The 15765-nt window shown below is 46.6% G+C and overlaps 1 protein-coding gene across 9 annotated transcripts in view; it reads right to left on the bottom strand.

Annotated features, from left to right (window-relative positions):
- LOC133373756 (discoidin domain-containing receptor 2-like) overlaps positions 1-9799 on the bottom strand; it is a 35306-nt gene extending 25507 nt beyond the window's left edge. For 8 of the 9 annotated variants that reach the window (XR_009759745.1, XR_009759746.1, XR_009759747.1 and 5 more), the window contains exons 1-3: positions 9440-9799; positions 2265-2415; positions 35-137 (exon numbers count right to left, since the gene is read on the bottom strand). Coding sequence is in view for 6 of the 9 variants with exons in the window: in XM_061603907.1 (XP_061459891.1) it covers positions 35-137; positions 2265-2331 (170 nt within the window). In the remaining 3 variants the exon portion in view is untranslated. Of the gene's footprint in view, positions 1-34; positions 138-2264; positions 2416-6277; positions 6447-9439 lie in introns of all 9 variants that reach the window. The other variant, XM_061603902.1, reaches the window with a different exon arrangement.
- Positions 9800-15765: the final 5966 nt, after the last annotated feature.

Below are 15765 nucleotides of genomic sequence, written 5' to 3'. Positions count from 1 at the left end.
GCTGAAGCAAAGTCCCAGAAGTAGTCCTGCTCACCGTGCGTACTGAGGCCCCGTAGAGTCGTACCACTGGCTGGAAGCGGTGATGTCCTCATCTCGGATTGTTCCTTCGTGCATCCCCAGAGGGTATCGACATATGGCTGAAGGGGAAGAGAGGCAGAGGCAACAATGTTCACATCAGCATAAAGATGGAGACCAGCAAAGAGCTTTTAAAAAAAAAACAGGGAGAGGCCCTGTGATCAGCCTGCAGGACCCATTTTCATTTTATCGCTGCTCAGGATAGATTCCTTTTGGGTGTTACATCTGTGCATATGGTGCGGATGGATGAATGAATCTATCCATTCCAGTTCCTCTCAGTGTCTCTTTTTCCCACTCGTAAATTCAGTTCTCCAAATTGCTGTAGCGATGTGGGATTTTTTTTAAAAAAAAACACCCTCATGAACATTCATCAGCGTTTCAGTGCAAATTTCTCCTTAACAAATACATTTTTGCATGCAGCTCTGACTCTGACAGACACATTTTTCCAAGCCATTTTCTCAAATATAATGCATTTTGCATGTTCCTTTCATTAATATGTGCATTGATATGCACTACCATAGTATATACATATTTCTACATTACTTAGAGGGAGGTCTACATTGCAAAATTTAGAGAACTGCAAATTTCGAAGGATGGCTGTGTTTCAGTTGGGATATTGTTTTGCATACCTAATTGCAAAGTGCAGATTAGGTATGCCTTTAAATGCAAAGAGAACTGAATTTCTGCCCCATCCCTCATGTGCGGTGACAGGCTAATGTTGACGCTGGGAGTAGCACTGCTTGAATTTTGAATCCGAATGTTGCAAGGCAGTTTTCCAGACAACCAATGTGTACAAAAATGCATATACTAGAGCAGCCTTTCCCAACCAGTGTGCCTCCAGATGTTGTTGGACCACAATTCCCATCTTTCCTGAGCATTGGCAATGCTGGCTGAGACTGATGGGAGTTGTGGTCCAACAACATCTGGAGGCACACTGGTTGGGAAAGGCTGTACTAGAGGAAAGTGTGCATATATGAGTGGAAATAACATATAAAATTCAGGGAAATTGCTTGATAAAATTATATATATTGGGCAAAATTGTATTGGCTGCCCATTAGCTACTGTGCCAAGTTCAAGGTTCTGGGTTTGGTCTACAAAGTCCTGTGCAGTTTGGGACTGGGATACCTGAAAGACCGTCTTACCCCTTATATACCCAGTTGATCACTGTGCTCTGCAGGTCAGGGCCTCCTGCAGATACCATCTTATTGGGAGGTCTGTTCTGCACAAGATAGGAAGAGGATCTTTAGTGTAGTGGCACCAACCCTTTGGAACTCCCTCCCCTTAAATGTTAGACAGGTGCCATCTCTTGTTATCTTTTCGGCACCTATTGAAGACCTTCCTTTATCAACAAGCCTTTGAAGCAGAGACCTTATCCCAGCCTGTGTCTGTGATGGAATTGCTTTTTGATTAGAGACGTTTTGTTTTAATAAGTTTTTAAAGATGTTTTGTTTTAATATGTTTTAAAGTTTAATTTAAAGTGGTGTTTAGTTTAATTATTGACTGTGGTTTTACTGATTTTATATTGTATTTTATTGTATCAATGTACGTCGCCTAGAGTGGCTGCAATTCGGCCAGATAGGCAACTCACAAATAAAATTTTATTATTATTAATATTATTATTATTTTGTTTTCAAAATGTTTCAGAGTCTTTTTAGTGTTTTTGGTCGTCGCCCTGGGCTCCTTCTGGGAGGAAGGGCAGAATATAAATGCAATTAATAATTAAATACAAAAATGTGTACGTTAGGAAGTATAGATGTCACGGTGTTGTCTCAGGCAATATTTCTTTCCGCTCTGAAAGAGGTGTTATTGTTGCAACAATGCACTCTTGACTATTATTCCCTTCAGTCTGTTCCTTTGTTCTTTCTTATTTTGTCTTATTTGCATTAATAAAAATGCAAAAATTAAAAAAAAACACAATGTGTACAATAGGAGGAATTTGCACTAAAATGCTGGTGAATTTTCATGAGGACTTTAAAAAAATCACACAGTGATGTGGAAATGTGCAGAACCAAACTTAAGGCTTGGACAAATGAGAAACCTAGAGAAAATAAATGGACAGATTTGCACTTCTTGAACTGAGGGCCATTGTGGGCATTGGGAGGTCCAGGAACCCAGAAGCCTCTGGTCAGTGAGGTATAGAGATAGCTCACTCAACAATTTGACAAAACGCAGCGCCGAAAGCTTCCTACCAGGATTGACTTCAGAGCAGGAGCAACAGGAGAAGGCGGCGATCAGTAGGAGTGGGAAGCCGAGCATGCTTGGAGATGTGGGAGCGATTCCCACAGCTCCCGGGTCAGTCGGGCGGTCCTCCCTGGCTGTCGGTCACTGCCATTCACATCTCTGAGAAAACAAGAGGCAAAAAGATGACTGGCTTGGAGCTAGCTCTCCAGGCTGTGTGTGGGCCCATGGCTTTATAAGACGGGTACCTAACCTCATTTTGGTCCAAGGGCTGCATTCACCCCCGGCCAGTGCTCCAAGAGCCGCATGCCACTGGAGAGTGGGACTGAGACTGCAGGTGGACTCTCTCACACACACATCCACACACATGTACAGATACAGCATACACAGGCACATAGGTTCCACACACCCTCCCCACAGCTGATCTGTACAGGGAACCTCCCCATTCATCAAACGATTGATCAGATGAGCAAGGAGGGGCAATTTGCATCACCATCAGGGAGGTAAGGAGACTTCGTTTTCCATTCCACCTTGCATTTGTCGCATGCAGCACTGTTTCCATCCTGCTGCAGTTCGTCTTCCGCCTACATTATTCATCCTGCTGTCCACTGTGGCAAAATTGTATAGCTTACCTAACTTGTGTAACTTATGTCATTAATTACATAAATTATGTTATTCCATTCCATTCATTTCAATGCAAAGGAAACATAATGCAAAGGGTAGGGATAATCAATTATGCATCATTTGTGGACTGAGAGCCACAACAACAGTGAATACCAATAATATTTGCTGGATTGATTTCTGCTCCAGACATGGAACCAGAAAGCAAACATGGGCAATTTATGTTCCCATTTCTGTCGGAATCCCTAGCTCTTTGTACTTAAATGTTTCTTTCTGCTGCCAAAATTGGTGAGGTTAGGCACCCAACCAGGGATCAACCACTCAGGGCAGAGTAAGCCATTCCTGCTTTATAAGATTCAGAACACAGTTTGTTAGGCCCTGATTTAAGGGTGGAAGTCCCAAGTGACCGCCAGTGCGCTCAGTGGGTACCTGCCAAGGGCTAGCTAGGATTCATTGCATTATTGGCAGTGCTGTCTAAGATCCATCTCATTGCTCATGAGTTTCATCGCACTGCTCCGCTTTGCTGTTTCACTGATGGATTTCTGGTGGCTTTTTAAAACTGATCCACTTCTTTTGTATTTTTGGTTCTAATATTGTCATCAGGGGTGAAGAGAAATATGTTTCAGTTCACCTTTAAAGGCGAACCGACCTCATTTGCACTTCCCCAAACAATATGAGAGCTGAAACACAGCCGCTCTTTGAAATGCATGCTTCTCTGAATTTTGCAGTGCAATTCCTCAAACAGGTAATGCATACAGACATGCATATACCAGGATAAAGTGTGCATTGCTGCTGTTTGGAGGCGCACTCTTTCCATCACAGCAGAACAAAAGCAGGACAAAAATAAACATCAACAGGAACATTGGTGGTATGAAAAGTTACACAATTTCAGCAGGACCTGCACTGGTTCGAAATGAAGCGGTATGTTTGCCCCAAAACCTTTGCAGCTGGAAACGGCATTGAAAGAGGAGTCATGTATAACTGCACCATCCATCCATCCATCCATCCATCCCATTTGTATTCCACCTTTCCCCCAAGGAGCTCGAGATGGCTTACATAGTTCTCCCCTCCCTATTTTATCCTCACAACAACCCTGTGAGGTAGGTTAGGCTGAGAGACAGTGACTGGCCCAAGATCACCCAGTGAGCTTCATGGCCAAGTGGGGATTTGAACCCTGGTCTCCCAGGTGCCAGTCCAACACCTTAACCATTATACCACATCACATTATGAATGCACAATAGAAAGGATGTCCAGAAGGACCCACAGAGACCCTTCCAGCCATTGTGGCTTGGAGCGGACAGTTAATTATTCTTGCTTTTGTTGTCTGCAAATAATGCTATTTAAATATGTATTTGCATTGTTTTGTCTTTCACTGTAATTTGGACGTGTTTGTTTGATTGAGTCAGCTGCATTCCACACATTTTGTAGAAGCAGGACAAATAATTAAAGCCATAACCCCCTTGGCAGCTACAACTTGTTGAGGGAGCATTGGCTAAGAGTCTGCACTGGCTGGGGCTGATGGGAGTTGTAGTCCAAAATATCTGGAGGGCCCTAGGTTGGGGAAGGCCAATATAATGGATCCCCTTAGACAACATGGCTCCAACCGATTCCAACCCCAGTGCACAGCGATTGCAAAAGTGATGCTGGGGTTGAAATTGGCTGACCCGATTCCTCTCTTTATACTTCTTAACACAATCGGATTCCTTTACCTCGCTTTCGAGGTTTCTATCCCTAAGCCCAAGCTTCGATAGCAAGGTGAAACCAAAACAATCCAAATTGTCCTGACAGAGAAAGCACGAAAACGTTAAACTCTCCTTGACGGGGGCCCAGGGAGGATCCAGTTGCTAATTGCTAACAGCTGGCAAACTGTACATTAATTTTTTTAAAAAAAACCATGACAGCCATTGGAGAAGCAGAAACATTGCGAGGTATCCACTCTGAAAGCAAGAGGCGGGCTGGGAGGAAAAGAGACAGAACAGCTGCCTTGAACCTTGGGTGAAAAAAAAGAGCACCCATTCCCTGCTGGAGAATCTCTTTCCGCCCCCCTCCTCTCTTTCTGTTGCACCCGTGTGCACTGTCAGTCATGTTCCCTTGCACAATGACAGCGCAAGGGCTCTGCTGCTCACGCTCTTGCACACTGAAACATCATTCCATGCCCACCACTCTCGACGGCACCCCCACCTCCCCCTTCCTCCAAGCGAAGACCTCGGCAGAGAGCTGTTTCGAAGAGGACGTGGGCCCCCAGCATCTGTCAGCCTCCTGCTCTCATCTCAAAACCTTTGTTGGATTTATTTATTTATTATTTGATTTATATTGCACCCTCCCTCCCAGCAGGAGCCCAAGGTGGCAAACAAAAGCACTAAAAACACATCAAAACGTCATAAAAACAGACCTTAAAATACACCACAACAAAACAACTTTAAAAAAAATCATTTAAAAAGGGTTAAAACATATATTTTTAAAAAACATGTTAAACATGTTAAAAAGCAAGCAAAAAGCAATGATGACAAGCCCCTGCTGGCTTCCCCCACCCTGGTGACACCCCCACAAGAGCTGCTTGTTATTCTTTCTGCTTCGCCCTGCTCCGCTCCTTCGCCCACATCTCTAGATTTCTTCCCAGTCTTGACTGACACATGCACATTCTAAAAGGAGCGTGGGTGGAGACCCTGTCTCAGCCCGAGGGCCACATTTCCTTCTCGGCACCCTTCCGAGGGCCATATGCCAGTGGTGGGCAGGGCCGGAAGGAAAAGTGGGCGGGGCCACAAATGTGAATTTCCTCGCCTATCCTACCTTAGACACATCAGGAGAAGACAGGAGTCCCTAGAAAAGACGATAATGCTGGGAAAAACAGCAGGGAGTAGAAAGAGAGGAAGGCCAAACAAGAGAGGGATCGATTCCATAAAGGAAGCCACAGACCTGAACTGACAAGATCTGAACAGGGTGGTTCAGGACAGATGCTCTTGGAGGTCACTGATTCATAGGATCACCATAAGTCGTGGTCGACTTGGAGGCACATAACAACAACAATCCCTCTCTACCCCCCATCCAGGCAACCAAGAAGCATTTATCAGAGTTAAGGGACAGAGTCCAGCTGGGCAAAAACCCATAAAGAGGATGCACAGCAAGCCCAGTAAGGGGTGTGGGCCTAGGGAGAGTCCCAAGGGTCAGATAGAGAAGCCTGGAGGGCATCATCCAACTCCTGGGCTGGAGTTTCCCATCCTGATTCTAAAATGTGGAGATCAAGGTCTGCAGGGTGGTGGCCAGGAGTGTAGTCCTCCAGGGTCGCCCTGGGTCGTAGTCCCTTTCCTTTTTTGGGAGTGGGGTCCCAGCATGAAAGGGGCCCTCACCACCACCAGCACCGAGCCTGGTCACCTCCTCCCACCACTCATCTTCATTTCTGCACCTCTATTGTGATGTCCGTGAGGCGAAGGTTCCCATGCCATGGAGGCCCAACACGCTTCTGGGGTTGGTGGCTGCGGAAAGGCTTGCTGCTGAACACCCGGCGCCTCCAGATGCTGAAGGGATGGGCAAGGCACTGAGGAGGAGGAGGTGGTAGTGGAACCGTGGGGGCCCTGCAACAACAAAGATGGGCGGTGGAAGGAAATGACCAGGCCCAGCTCTGATGATGGGTCTAACAGTGCCCAAGGTTACCCCAAACCCTGGAACTGGCCCTGCAAACATCTGATGGACTGTCGCAGGGGTTAGGAAGCTTTTTCATCCCGAAGGCCACATTCCCTTCTGGGCAACCTTCCAGGAGCCAGATGCCAATAGTGGGTGAGGCCAGAGGCAAAAGTAGGTGGAGCAACTCATGTTGGTACAGGACAGTGTCAACACACCCTCACACACCCTTCCGTATCCTCCATCCAGAAAAGCAAGAGGCAGGGTCAGAATTCAAGGACCCATCCTAGCCAATCAAAAATGCTCAAGGAGAGGGTGGGGCAGGGCCAGTGAGGGGTGTGGCCTGGAGACAGTTACAAGGGCCAGAGGGGCAGCCCTGGGGGGCCAAGCCCCATGCCTGAGGTTGGTAAGCCAGTGTAGGCATGTGGAGAGAGGGACATCAATTTGGGTCAGAAGGTGGGTAGGCAAGTATGTCAGCTCCATCTCCCAGCCCAAAGAAGCCCCACTCCAAGGCAGGCTCTACCATTATTTATTTACTTATTAAATTTATATCCCACCCTTCCTCCCAGTAGGAGTCCAGGGAGGCAAACAAAAACACTAAAAGCACTCTAAAACACCTTAAAAATAAAAGACTTTAAAATGTATTAAAACAAAACATCTTTAAAAGACAGATTAAAACAAAACATTTTTTAAAAGAAACATATTTTAAAAAAAACTTGAAAAAGATCTGAAAAAGCAATCCCAGCACAGAGGCAGACTGGGATAAGGTCTCTACTTAAAAGGCTTGTTGAAAGAGGACGGTCTTCAGTAGACACCGAAAAGATAAAAGAGAATGGCGCCTGTCTGATATTTAAGGGGAGGGAATTACAAAGGGTCGGTGCCACTACACTAAAGGTCTGTTTCCTGTGTTGTGCGGAATGGACCTCCTGATAAGATGGTACCTGCAGGAGGCCCTGACCTGCAGAGCACAGGGATCCTCTGGGTATATAAGGGAGGTAGATTGAAGCAGCCTAAGTCAAGGGGATGGTTTGGGAATACCATTGAAAATGGACTGCCTTCAAGTCAATCCCGACTTATGGCGAACCTATCTATGAATAGGGTTTTCATAGTAAGCGGCATTCAGAGGTGGTTTACCATTGCCTTCCTCTGGGGATACCATTAATGAGCCGCAAATGGCCAGTTACTGACTTTGCTGCTATATTCTTACCACTATGACAGGAGGGGATTGGCAGCTTGATTTGCCACCTCAGGAATGAAAACGTCTTGTCTTTCCTCTGCCCACCCACCACCAATGCAAAAGGCTTGATTGCTCATACGAGGCTTGGAGGGTGACTTCAGATATGGGTAGCCACTCTAAGAACATAAAAAGATCAGTGTCCCCTCTAGTCCTGCTTCTGTTTTCACAGTGGCCAACCAGATGCCTGTGAGAAACCCATAAGCAGGACCGGAGCGACCAGCTCATGTTTCCCAACAACTGGCATTCAGAAGCACACTGCCTCCAAGAGGGGAGGCAGAGCTTAGCCGTCATGGCTAGTGGCCACTGATAGTCGTATCCTCAGTGCGTTTATCTAATCCTCTTTTAGAGCCATCCAAATTGGTGGCCATCACTGCCTCCTATGGGAGCCAATTCCAGAGCTGAACTATGCACTTTGTCTGTTCCAAATCTTCCATAATTACACCCATAATTGGTGGGTTTATGACAGTGTGTGTCGCCCATGTGACTATAGCAGCGTGCACACCAATAACAGCATTAGAGATGGAAAGACCACTCTGAAATTCTGTTCTCCACATCGCTGCAGCAATTTGAGATTTTATTTTGGTTTTTTTTATAAATCCTTACGAAAATTCTCCAGCCTTTGAGTGAGAATTTCTCCTGCTCAGCACATTTTTGCATGCAGTTTGGTCCAACGTACACATTCTGCAAGCAGTTCCTCCTAAAATAAATGCAGTGTTGTATCTTATTTTCACAAACAGGTTTGTGTTTAAGGCACACTTTCCCTCTTACATTTCTGTGAACATGGTTTGGCTGGGGAACTGCATTGCAAAAATCTGGTAAGTGCAAATTTCGACGGGTGGCTGTGTTTCGGCTCTCATATTGTTTTGGAAAATGCAAATTTAATAGATGTGGCTTTAAATGCAAACTGAATTGAATTTCTCTCCCATCCCTAGACCCCATTCATTTAAAGAACATTCTTCCTGCCCCCCCCCCGCAAGAATCTTGGGAACTGTAGCTTACCCCTCGCAGAGCTCCAACGCTCAGATTCCAGTTCCCCGGATTCCTGCGGGGATGGGATGTGCTTTAAATGTGCATTAAATGTATGGTGTGTTGCAGTCTTAGATCTTTGCTATCCAGCCTCTGAAGGCGCACTGTTTCCAAAAAGCAAGACAGGGCATCATGATGATTGCCGACACATGTGCTGCACATTGATTTCCCAACAGTTGCAGATGGTTCTGCATATCTTTGCGCAAGAGCCTGCTTTTGTCACGACAGAACATTGTGCATGTTCACCGAGGGAATGTTGCGCATTGCCTCTTCTCCTGCAAGAGCCTATCCCGCATTTCCTGCTCCGGTTTGACTGCCGCGCATCTCCCATGCACTCCAAGTGCAACCTTCCTGCTGTTCAGAAAAAGAAAGATCCTTTCCCCTCTTGCCGAACTGAGCCAACCCCCCTTCCCTCCTCCCAGGCCACAGGGGAGGGAGAGGCCTCCTTGCCCCCCCCGGCCTCCGCACTGCCCACGCTTGCTCCCTGTCGCCAGGGCGCCCAGCCGTGTCCCCCCTCTCCATGACAAGGAAGCACAAGAGAGCACTGCAGGCCGCAGTGGTTTGAGAAAGAGGGCAAGCTGCCAACATTGTCTGCACAGCAAAACAAAAGCATGCAAGAGAACTGCAAAAGAAAATGGGGGGGGGACATTGGCCAAAGTAGCAGAAAGCAAGGAAAGGCCCTACCTGCCCGGCCTAGCCTTTTTGCCGCCACCGCCACTGCCGCCACAGCGATCCCAGCCTCCTTATCGCCATGGATCCAGCTGCGCTTGGCTCCCCCACATCTCTTTTTCTCCCTCGCAAAGCAACTTTTCCAGCAGTTTTGGAGATCCGCTCAAACTTGTGGCTCAGACTCCTCCTCCTTGCTCTCCCCTCCGTCCCTCCAAACACAGGCCCTGGAGACTTCCCTCGCCTTTGTCACTACAGTTCCTATGGCAACCCCCTGACGGAGGCCATGGAAAAGAGGAGATTTGGTGTGCGAGGGAGAAAGGAAGAGGCGGAAAGAAAAAGAAAAGAAAAGCTCCTGTCTCCCTCCTTCCTCTCCTCTCCCTCCTTCCTCCTCTTTCTTCTTCTCCGCCCCCCCCCAAGCCTGGCTGGGAGTTGCTTCCATTGGTGGTGGGACCAGGCCAGGCCTGGAGTTAAGCCAAGCATTGCATGCAAACCAGGAAAGCCACAACGCAAAGGGAAGAGGGGTTTGTCCCCCGCCTCAGTAAAACAGGGGCTGTGTGTACGTTTCAAGTCTTCTTTTTCCCTTCGCCTCCCCCCTCCCCGATCCGCAACCCGGCTTTATTTCCATGTTGTCCCTACAAGAAAAAGAAAGAAAACAAAAACTGGGAACTCGCAGGCCGAGCCTGGCTGGAGCCTCCCCAAACAGCTCCTCCTTCTCCGGGATCAAATCTCAGTTCGGCAAGATCGAACTTTTGCCCTTTGCGAGCGCTGCGGTTCGTTGAGAGGGTTTGGTCTGTGGGAGTCTGGAGCCTCCTCCAACACATGCGCGGCCGAGCGAGCATGGATGGGCAGGGCCAGGGGAACATCAGAGGCGAGGGCATTGGGTGACGTGAAGAGAGGTCCAAACGGAAAGACCAGTTTGTCAAGCATTTCATCTGGATTGGCTTGGCACAGCCGAAGGGCAGGTTAGATGGCACCCGCTCTGTACTGAGCATTTGTTGTGATTCGTTTGCAGGGAGGTTAGACGACAATAAGCATTCATCATGATTAAAGGCCCCGTCTGCACTAGGCACTTAAAGCACGGCAGTACCACTTTGAACACTCACAGCTTCTTCCCCCAAAGAATCCTGGGAACTGCCAAGTTTGTGAAGGGTGCTGAGAGCTGTTAGGAGACCCCTACTGCCCTCACAGAGTGACAACCCCCAGAGTGGTTTAACAGTCAACAGCTGCAGTGATTGAGGCTGGTAGGAGTTGCAGTCCAAAACATAAGAACATACCTGCTGGATCAGGCCAAAAGCCCATCTAGTCCAGCATCCTCTTCTATTTTTATTCACTAACAGGCAAGAAAACCCCTTCTGGTTTAAGAATGTGCCTATAGCCAACAGATATTTCTATCAAACTTTAAAAAGTAGGGAAATTGGGCAGCTATAGTGAATATGCACCAGGGGAGAAGGAGACCTGACCTCCTCTCTGAGATATTGTACTGCCCTACAAATTTGTCAAAATGCCAAGACAATTTGGGCCGGTCTTTTACAGTCCAATCCTCTTCCTGTGTAGCTTGGAAGAATTGGGTAACGTGTGCCTCTGAGCATATGGTGAGTGGTGGCAACACCTGCAATCAGCTGAAATAACAAAAACAAGACATGTGCTGTGCTGATCTTGTTTTAGCAGGGAGGAAGCAACCATATTAAGGCAGTTGATAGAGTTCAGACTCTCGTGGCTCTATAATTACTACATTTGCATCCCGCCCTTCCTCCCAGTAGGAACACAGGGCGGCATAGTGACCAGCCAGATGCCTCAATGGGATGCCACCAAGCAGGACATAACAGCACTCTCCCCATTATGATTCCAATCCCACTGACTGGTATTCAGAGACATACTGCCTCCCACAGTGGAGATAGAGTATAGCAAGTAGCCACTGCTAGCCTTATCCTCCATGAATCTGTCTAATCCTCCTTTAAAGTCATCGAAGTTGGTGGCCATCACAGCCTCCGGTGGCAGCGAGTTCCATAGGTTAACTCTGCGCTGTGTGAAGAAGTCCTGCCTTTTGCCTGTCCTGAATCTTCCAACATTCAGTTTCAATAGATGTCTGCGAGTCGTAGTGTTATGAGAGAGGGAGAAAAGTTGTTTTATCTATCGGCTTTCTCCACCTTATAAATAATCTTATACACCTCTCCCTTATTCCCCTTTTCCTCTAAATTAAAAAGCCGCCATAGGCAAGTAACTACAACCCTTTTATCATTTTAGTGGCCTTTTTCTGAGCCTTTTCCAGCTCTTCAATATCCCTTTTGAGGTGAAGCGACCTGAACGGTACCCCAGTAAGAACTCTCCTCTCTGTTCTGATGAGTCTTCTCACTGGAGAGGAGAGAGAACCAGTGTGCTCACAGAGATCTGCCAGAGTCTCTGCTTCCTTCGTTGCACAATTATAAATTACAACGGCTACCAGTTTTTTCGCAACTCTCGCTGGCCTCGTTTACTTGAGCCCTCCGCCGTTCAAATTGGACGCAGCATCCGAAAGGGGCACGGCACGCGGAGAGACCACTTCAAACGGTTCCGGGTAGAGGGCCGAACCAGAGGAACTGAAAATGCTAGCCTGTCATGCACACCAAAAACATTTTAACGAGGAGATCCCCAAAGGCAGAAACATGGGCAATGATTTACCAGGTGTGTACTGTGTGCAGGACAGCTAAAGTAATTTCAGGCCCTGGACTTAATGGTCTAACTGGGAGCATGGGAACCTTTACAGACAGGCCGTTACTTCAGTCACGGAGCACACAATTAACATTTCTCCCTGCCTGACCCCCCGACAGTCCTGGTCACCACACTGTGCTTTACCCCAGGCCTGGGGTTTGAATGCGGCCCTCCAGCCCTCTCTATGTGGCCCACAGAAATGTCTCCAGGACACACTGCTAACTAGCCCTGCTTTGCCTCTGAATACGTTTGCCTTGATTTATTCTAAGCTTTTTTCCCCCCGACTGCGCAAGCAGCCAGCACACTGCCTGCCCCCAAACCAGTCAGATATTTTGTCCCATAATACACTATCAGCAGCGCTTTTGTGTGTGTGTGTGGCAGTACTCACCTGTACAGAGTACCAACACCTCTTTTTTTATTTACGTCCATGCTAGCTATTTTGTGATGGCAGCCACAGTACATTTATCAAAATATGAGCAGACACCTCCTCTTTTTTTTTACCAAAAAAGCCCTAACTGGTAGTATAAGGTTATGAAGATTTAAAAGATTTGAAAATTTCTTTGTATCTTCTCTCATCTATTTCTTTTTTAAGAAACTACCCAGCTCCTTATTAAATCTCATATACTCGGCTGCACAAAAACCTATTTCTTTTACTGCATTTTTTTTTACAACGCACAAAATGTGTCTAGCTGCAAGTTAGAATAAACCCTGCTTAAACTCCGATAATGTTGGCTTGTGTGTGTTGTTGTGTGAAACAGCATACATTACGTTGGAGTTAAGTTGAGCAAGAAACATCCTCAGAGCATGTTAAGAGTCTTTATTGAAAGACATTAAGGCCATAGGCTTAAGAGTAAATACATGTAGAGATTCTTCTCACCCCCCTTCTGGTACATCTCTCTCCATAGATAAACACAAAAACACAACCTCTCAGCTCAGAGGCATAATTCAGAAGAACAACAACTCACATAGACTCTGTTACAACTTTCCCAGCTGTTATCAGATGGCTACCATAGCAACGGCCCTGGCCGACCATTCCCAGACAGATCATAGACATAACTCCCCCTTAACCACAGTTACATCTTCACACTTGCAGGCTTCATGGAAAACTACTAGAGACAGTAATGCCTACTGGTCACCAGCCCAACAGCCTCCCTTTTTTCCATTAAGACTGCAAAATACACATGAAATACATCTCCACAATACATAGTCATACAGTCATACATTTCTACAATACCTCTTGCAATACATTTCAGTACATTGCATTTTCAGTTCAGTACAGTTCAAACTTACATCTCAGTACATAGCAGTACATTTCAGAAACTCAATCAAACTTTGGTTCAACACATGTCAAATAAAGTGTTTCAGGATCCATTTCTACAACTTTATTCATTCCAGGACTTGTTATCAATCCCACAGTAAATCTGTCAGGCGGTGTGCCTAAATTCGCTCTTGTGGAGCGTCTTAAAGGAACCAGAGCCTCGGCTCTCTCTGCCCCCCCATTTGTGCTTGTACTTGGCACAACCTGTGCAGGAGCTTCCATTTCCTCTGCTTTTCGTTTCTTTGATCTGCGTTTTCCAGAAATGAGCTCATGCAAAGCATCTCTGAGAGGAATTTGTGTACCTTCCACTTTAATGTCAACATCTGGCCTAAATTTCTGTGATTGTGTTCGTGTGTCATTTGTTCCTGTAAGAAGAACTGTCTCTCTTTGATCCCAAGGCTTTTCTGAGACTTTAATGCTTCTGCTCAGAATTAACTGCTGTGTTTCTGGACACCAAACTTTGAAATATGCATTCTCTTGTGCTCTAGGTGCACGTTTGCCACGTCTCTTACCCTGTGGCTTGTAAACTCGGCTGCGATGCACTCTTTCAGGCATCAGCCTGACTGCATTACATGAATACTGTGGCTGTGTGCTTTTAACAGCTGTCTTCTTACAGCTCTGGCAGTCATTCCCTTTCCGCCCCATTAAACTCAAGGCATCAGCACACTTCACACCCACGGTCATTTTAAACTGCCCTGGTGTCATAAAACCCTGACAGACAACATTTTCTCCTCTTTGCACCCAACATTTTCCTTTATCAAACCAGACTGAAAATTGACAACTCACCAGTTTGCCCACTGATAAAATATTATGAGCCAAATCTGGAACAAACAAACAGTTTGTCATAATTCCAAGCTTGTCAAATTTAATCAGACCTTTAGCTTGCACAGATTTCCGTGATCCATCAGCAAGTAAAACAAAGTCCTGCTCATCTGTAGACGTGTAAAACAGACTCCTGTCTTTAATTAATATATGGCTTGCTCCGCTGTCGACAATACAGTTAATTTGTTCCAAGTCTTTAGACTTCTGTTTACAAACAAAGTTCACACTTCCTTGCTTCAAGCCTCCGTCCCTGGAGTTTCGTTTGACTGCACAATCTTTACGGAGATGCCCACGGGCCCCACAGGCAAAACAAGACTTCAGCCGCTGCTGCTCCCGCTTGTTTCCCTGTCTGCTTTCGGCAGCCTGCTCCGGTTCGGCACATTTCTCCGCCTTGCTTCTGACAGCTTCCACCGGCTGGGCTCTCAGCGCCTCCTGCCTCCGCTGCCATTCCTGGGACAATTCCTGCAACGCGTCCCACATCTTTTTAGCCGACGGCTCATCTCTCACACACATCAGTTGAGAATCCGATAGAGCCAAGATTATAAAGCCTGCGCCCTCTGGTCTCGACGCTTCCAGGCCGCGGTCAGTACCGCCGGGGGTTTTTCTTCAATCACGTCCCATAAATCCTCTGTTATCAGCAAAGCCCGCATCCTCGGCTTCCAGCTGCCAAAATTCTTTTCATTAAGACGTTCCATCGGCAAGCCTCTCCCAGACAGGTTTACAGCCATGTTGCTCACCTCCGTCTGGTTCAATCAATCAAGCTGCCCTCTCTGGAACTCCGTCTGCCGTTCAGACCAGCAACTTACTCCGGTGTAATGCGCTGTGGAGCGTAACCATCCTCTGCTACCACTGTTGGCTTGTGTGTGTTGTTGTGTGAAACAGCATACATTACGTTGGAGTTAAGTTGAGCAAGAAACATCCTCAGAGCATGTTAAGAGTCTTTATTGAAAGACATTAAGGCCATAGGCTTAAGAGTAAATACATGTAGAGATTCTTCTCACCCCCCTTCTGGTACATCTCTCTCCATAGATAAACACAAAAACACAACCTCTCAGCTCAGAGGCATAATTCAGAAGAACAACAACTCACATAGACTCTGTTACAACTTTCCCAGCTGTTATCAGATGGCTACCATAGCAACGGCCCTGGCCGACCGTTCCCAGACAGATCATAGACATAACTCCCCCTTAACCACAGTTACGTCTTCACACTTGCAGGCTTCATGGAAAACTACTAGAGACAGTAATGCCTACTGGTCACCAGCCCAACAGATAATGCCTCTCGCTTATCTAGATGGAGATGTGCCTGTCTAGAATCTAGCCTCCTGTACAAAGGTAAAATTTATATTAGTGGCAACAGATTTATATAAATAAATATATTAATTATATTTGTCTCTGGTCCTGCTAGGGATGGGATCCATTGACCAGTGCCGGCTCGAAAGCATTCCATCGACCTAACAGGCCAGTATTGATTCCAATTTGTTCTGCTTTTACCAATCTGTTTTTTTTCCATC

This window comes from Rhineura floridana, chromosome 20 (assembly GCF_030035675.1).
Source record: "Rhineura floridana isolate rRhiFlo1 chromosome 20, rRhiFlo1.hap2, whole genome shotgun sequence".
Classification (NCBI taxonomy): domain Eukaryota; kingdom Metazoa; phylum Chordata; class Lepidosauria; order Squamata; family Rhineuridae; genus Rhineura; species Rhineura floridana.
The sequence above is the reverse complement of the archived record's forward strand: the minus strand, read 5'-3'. Positions and strand labels throughout refer to the sequence as shown.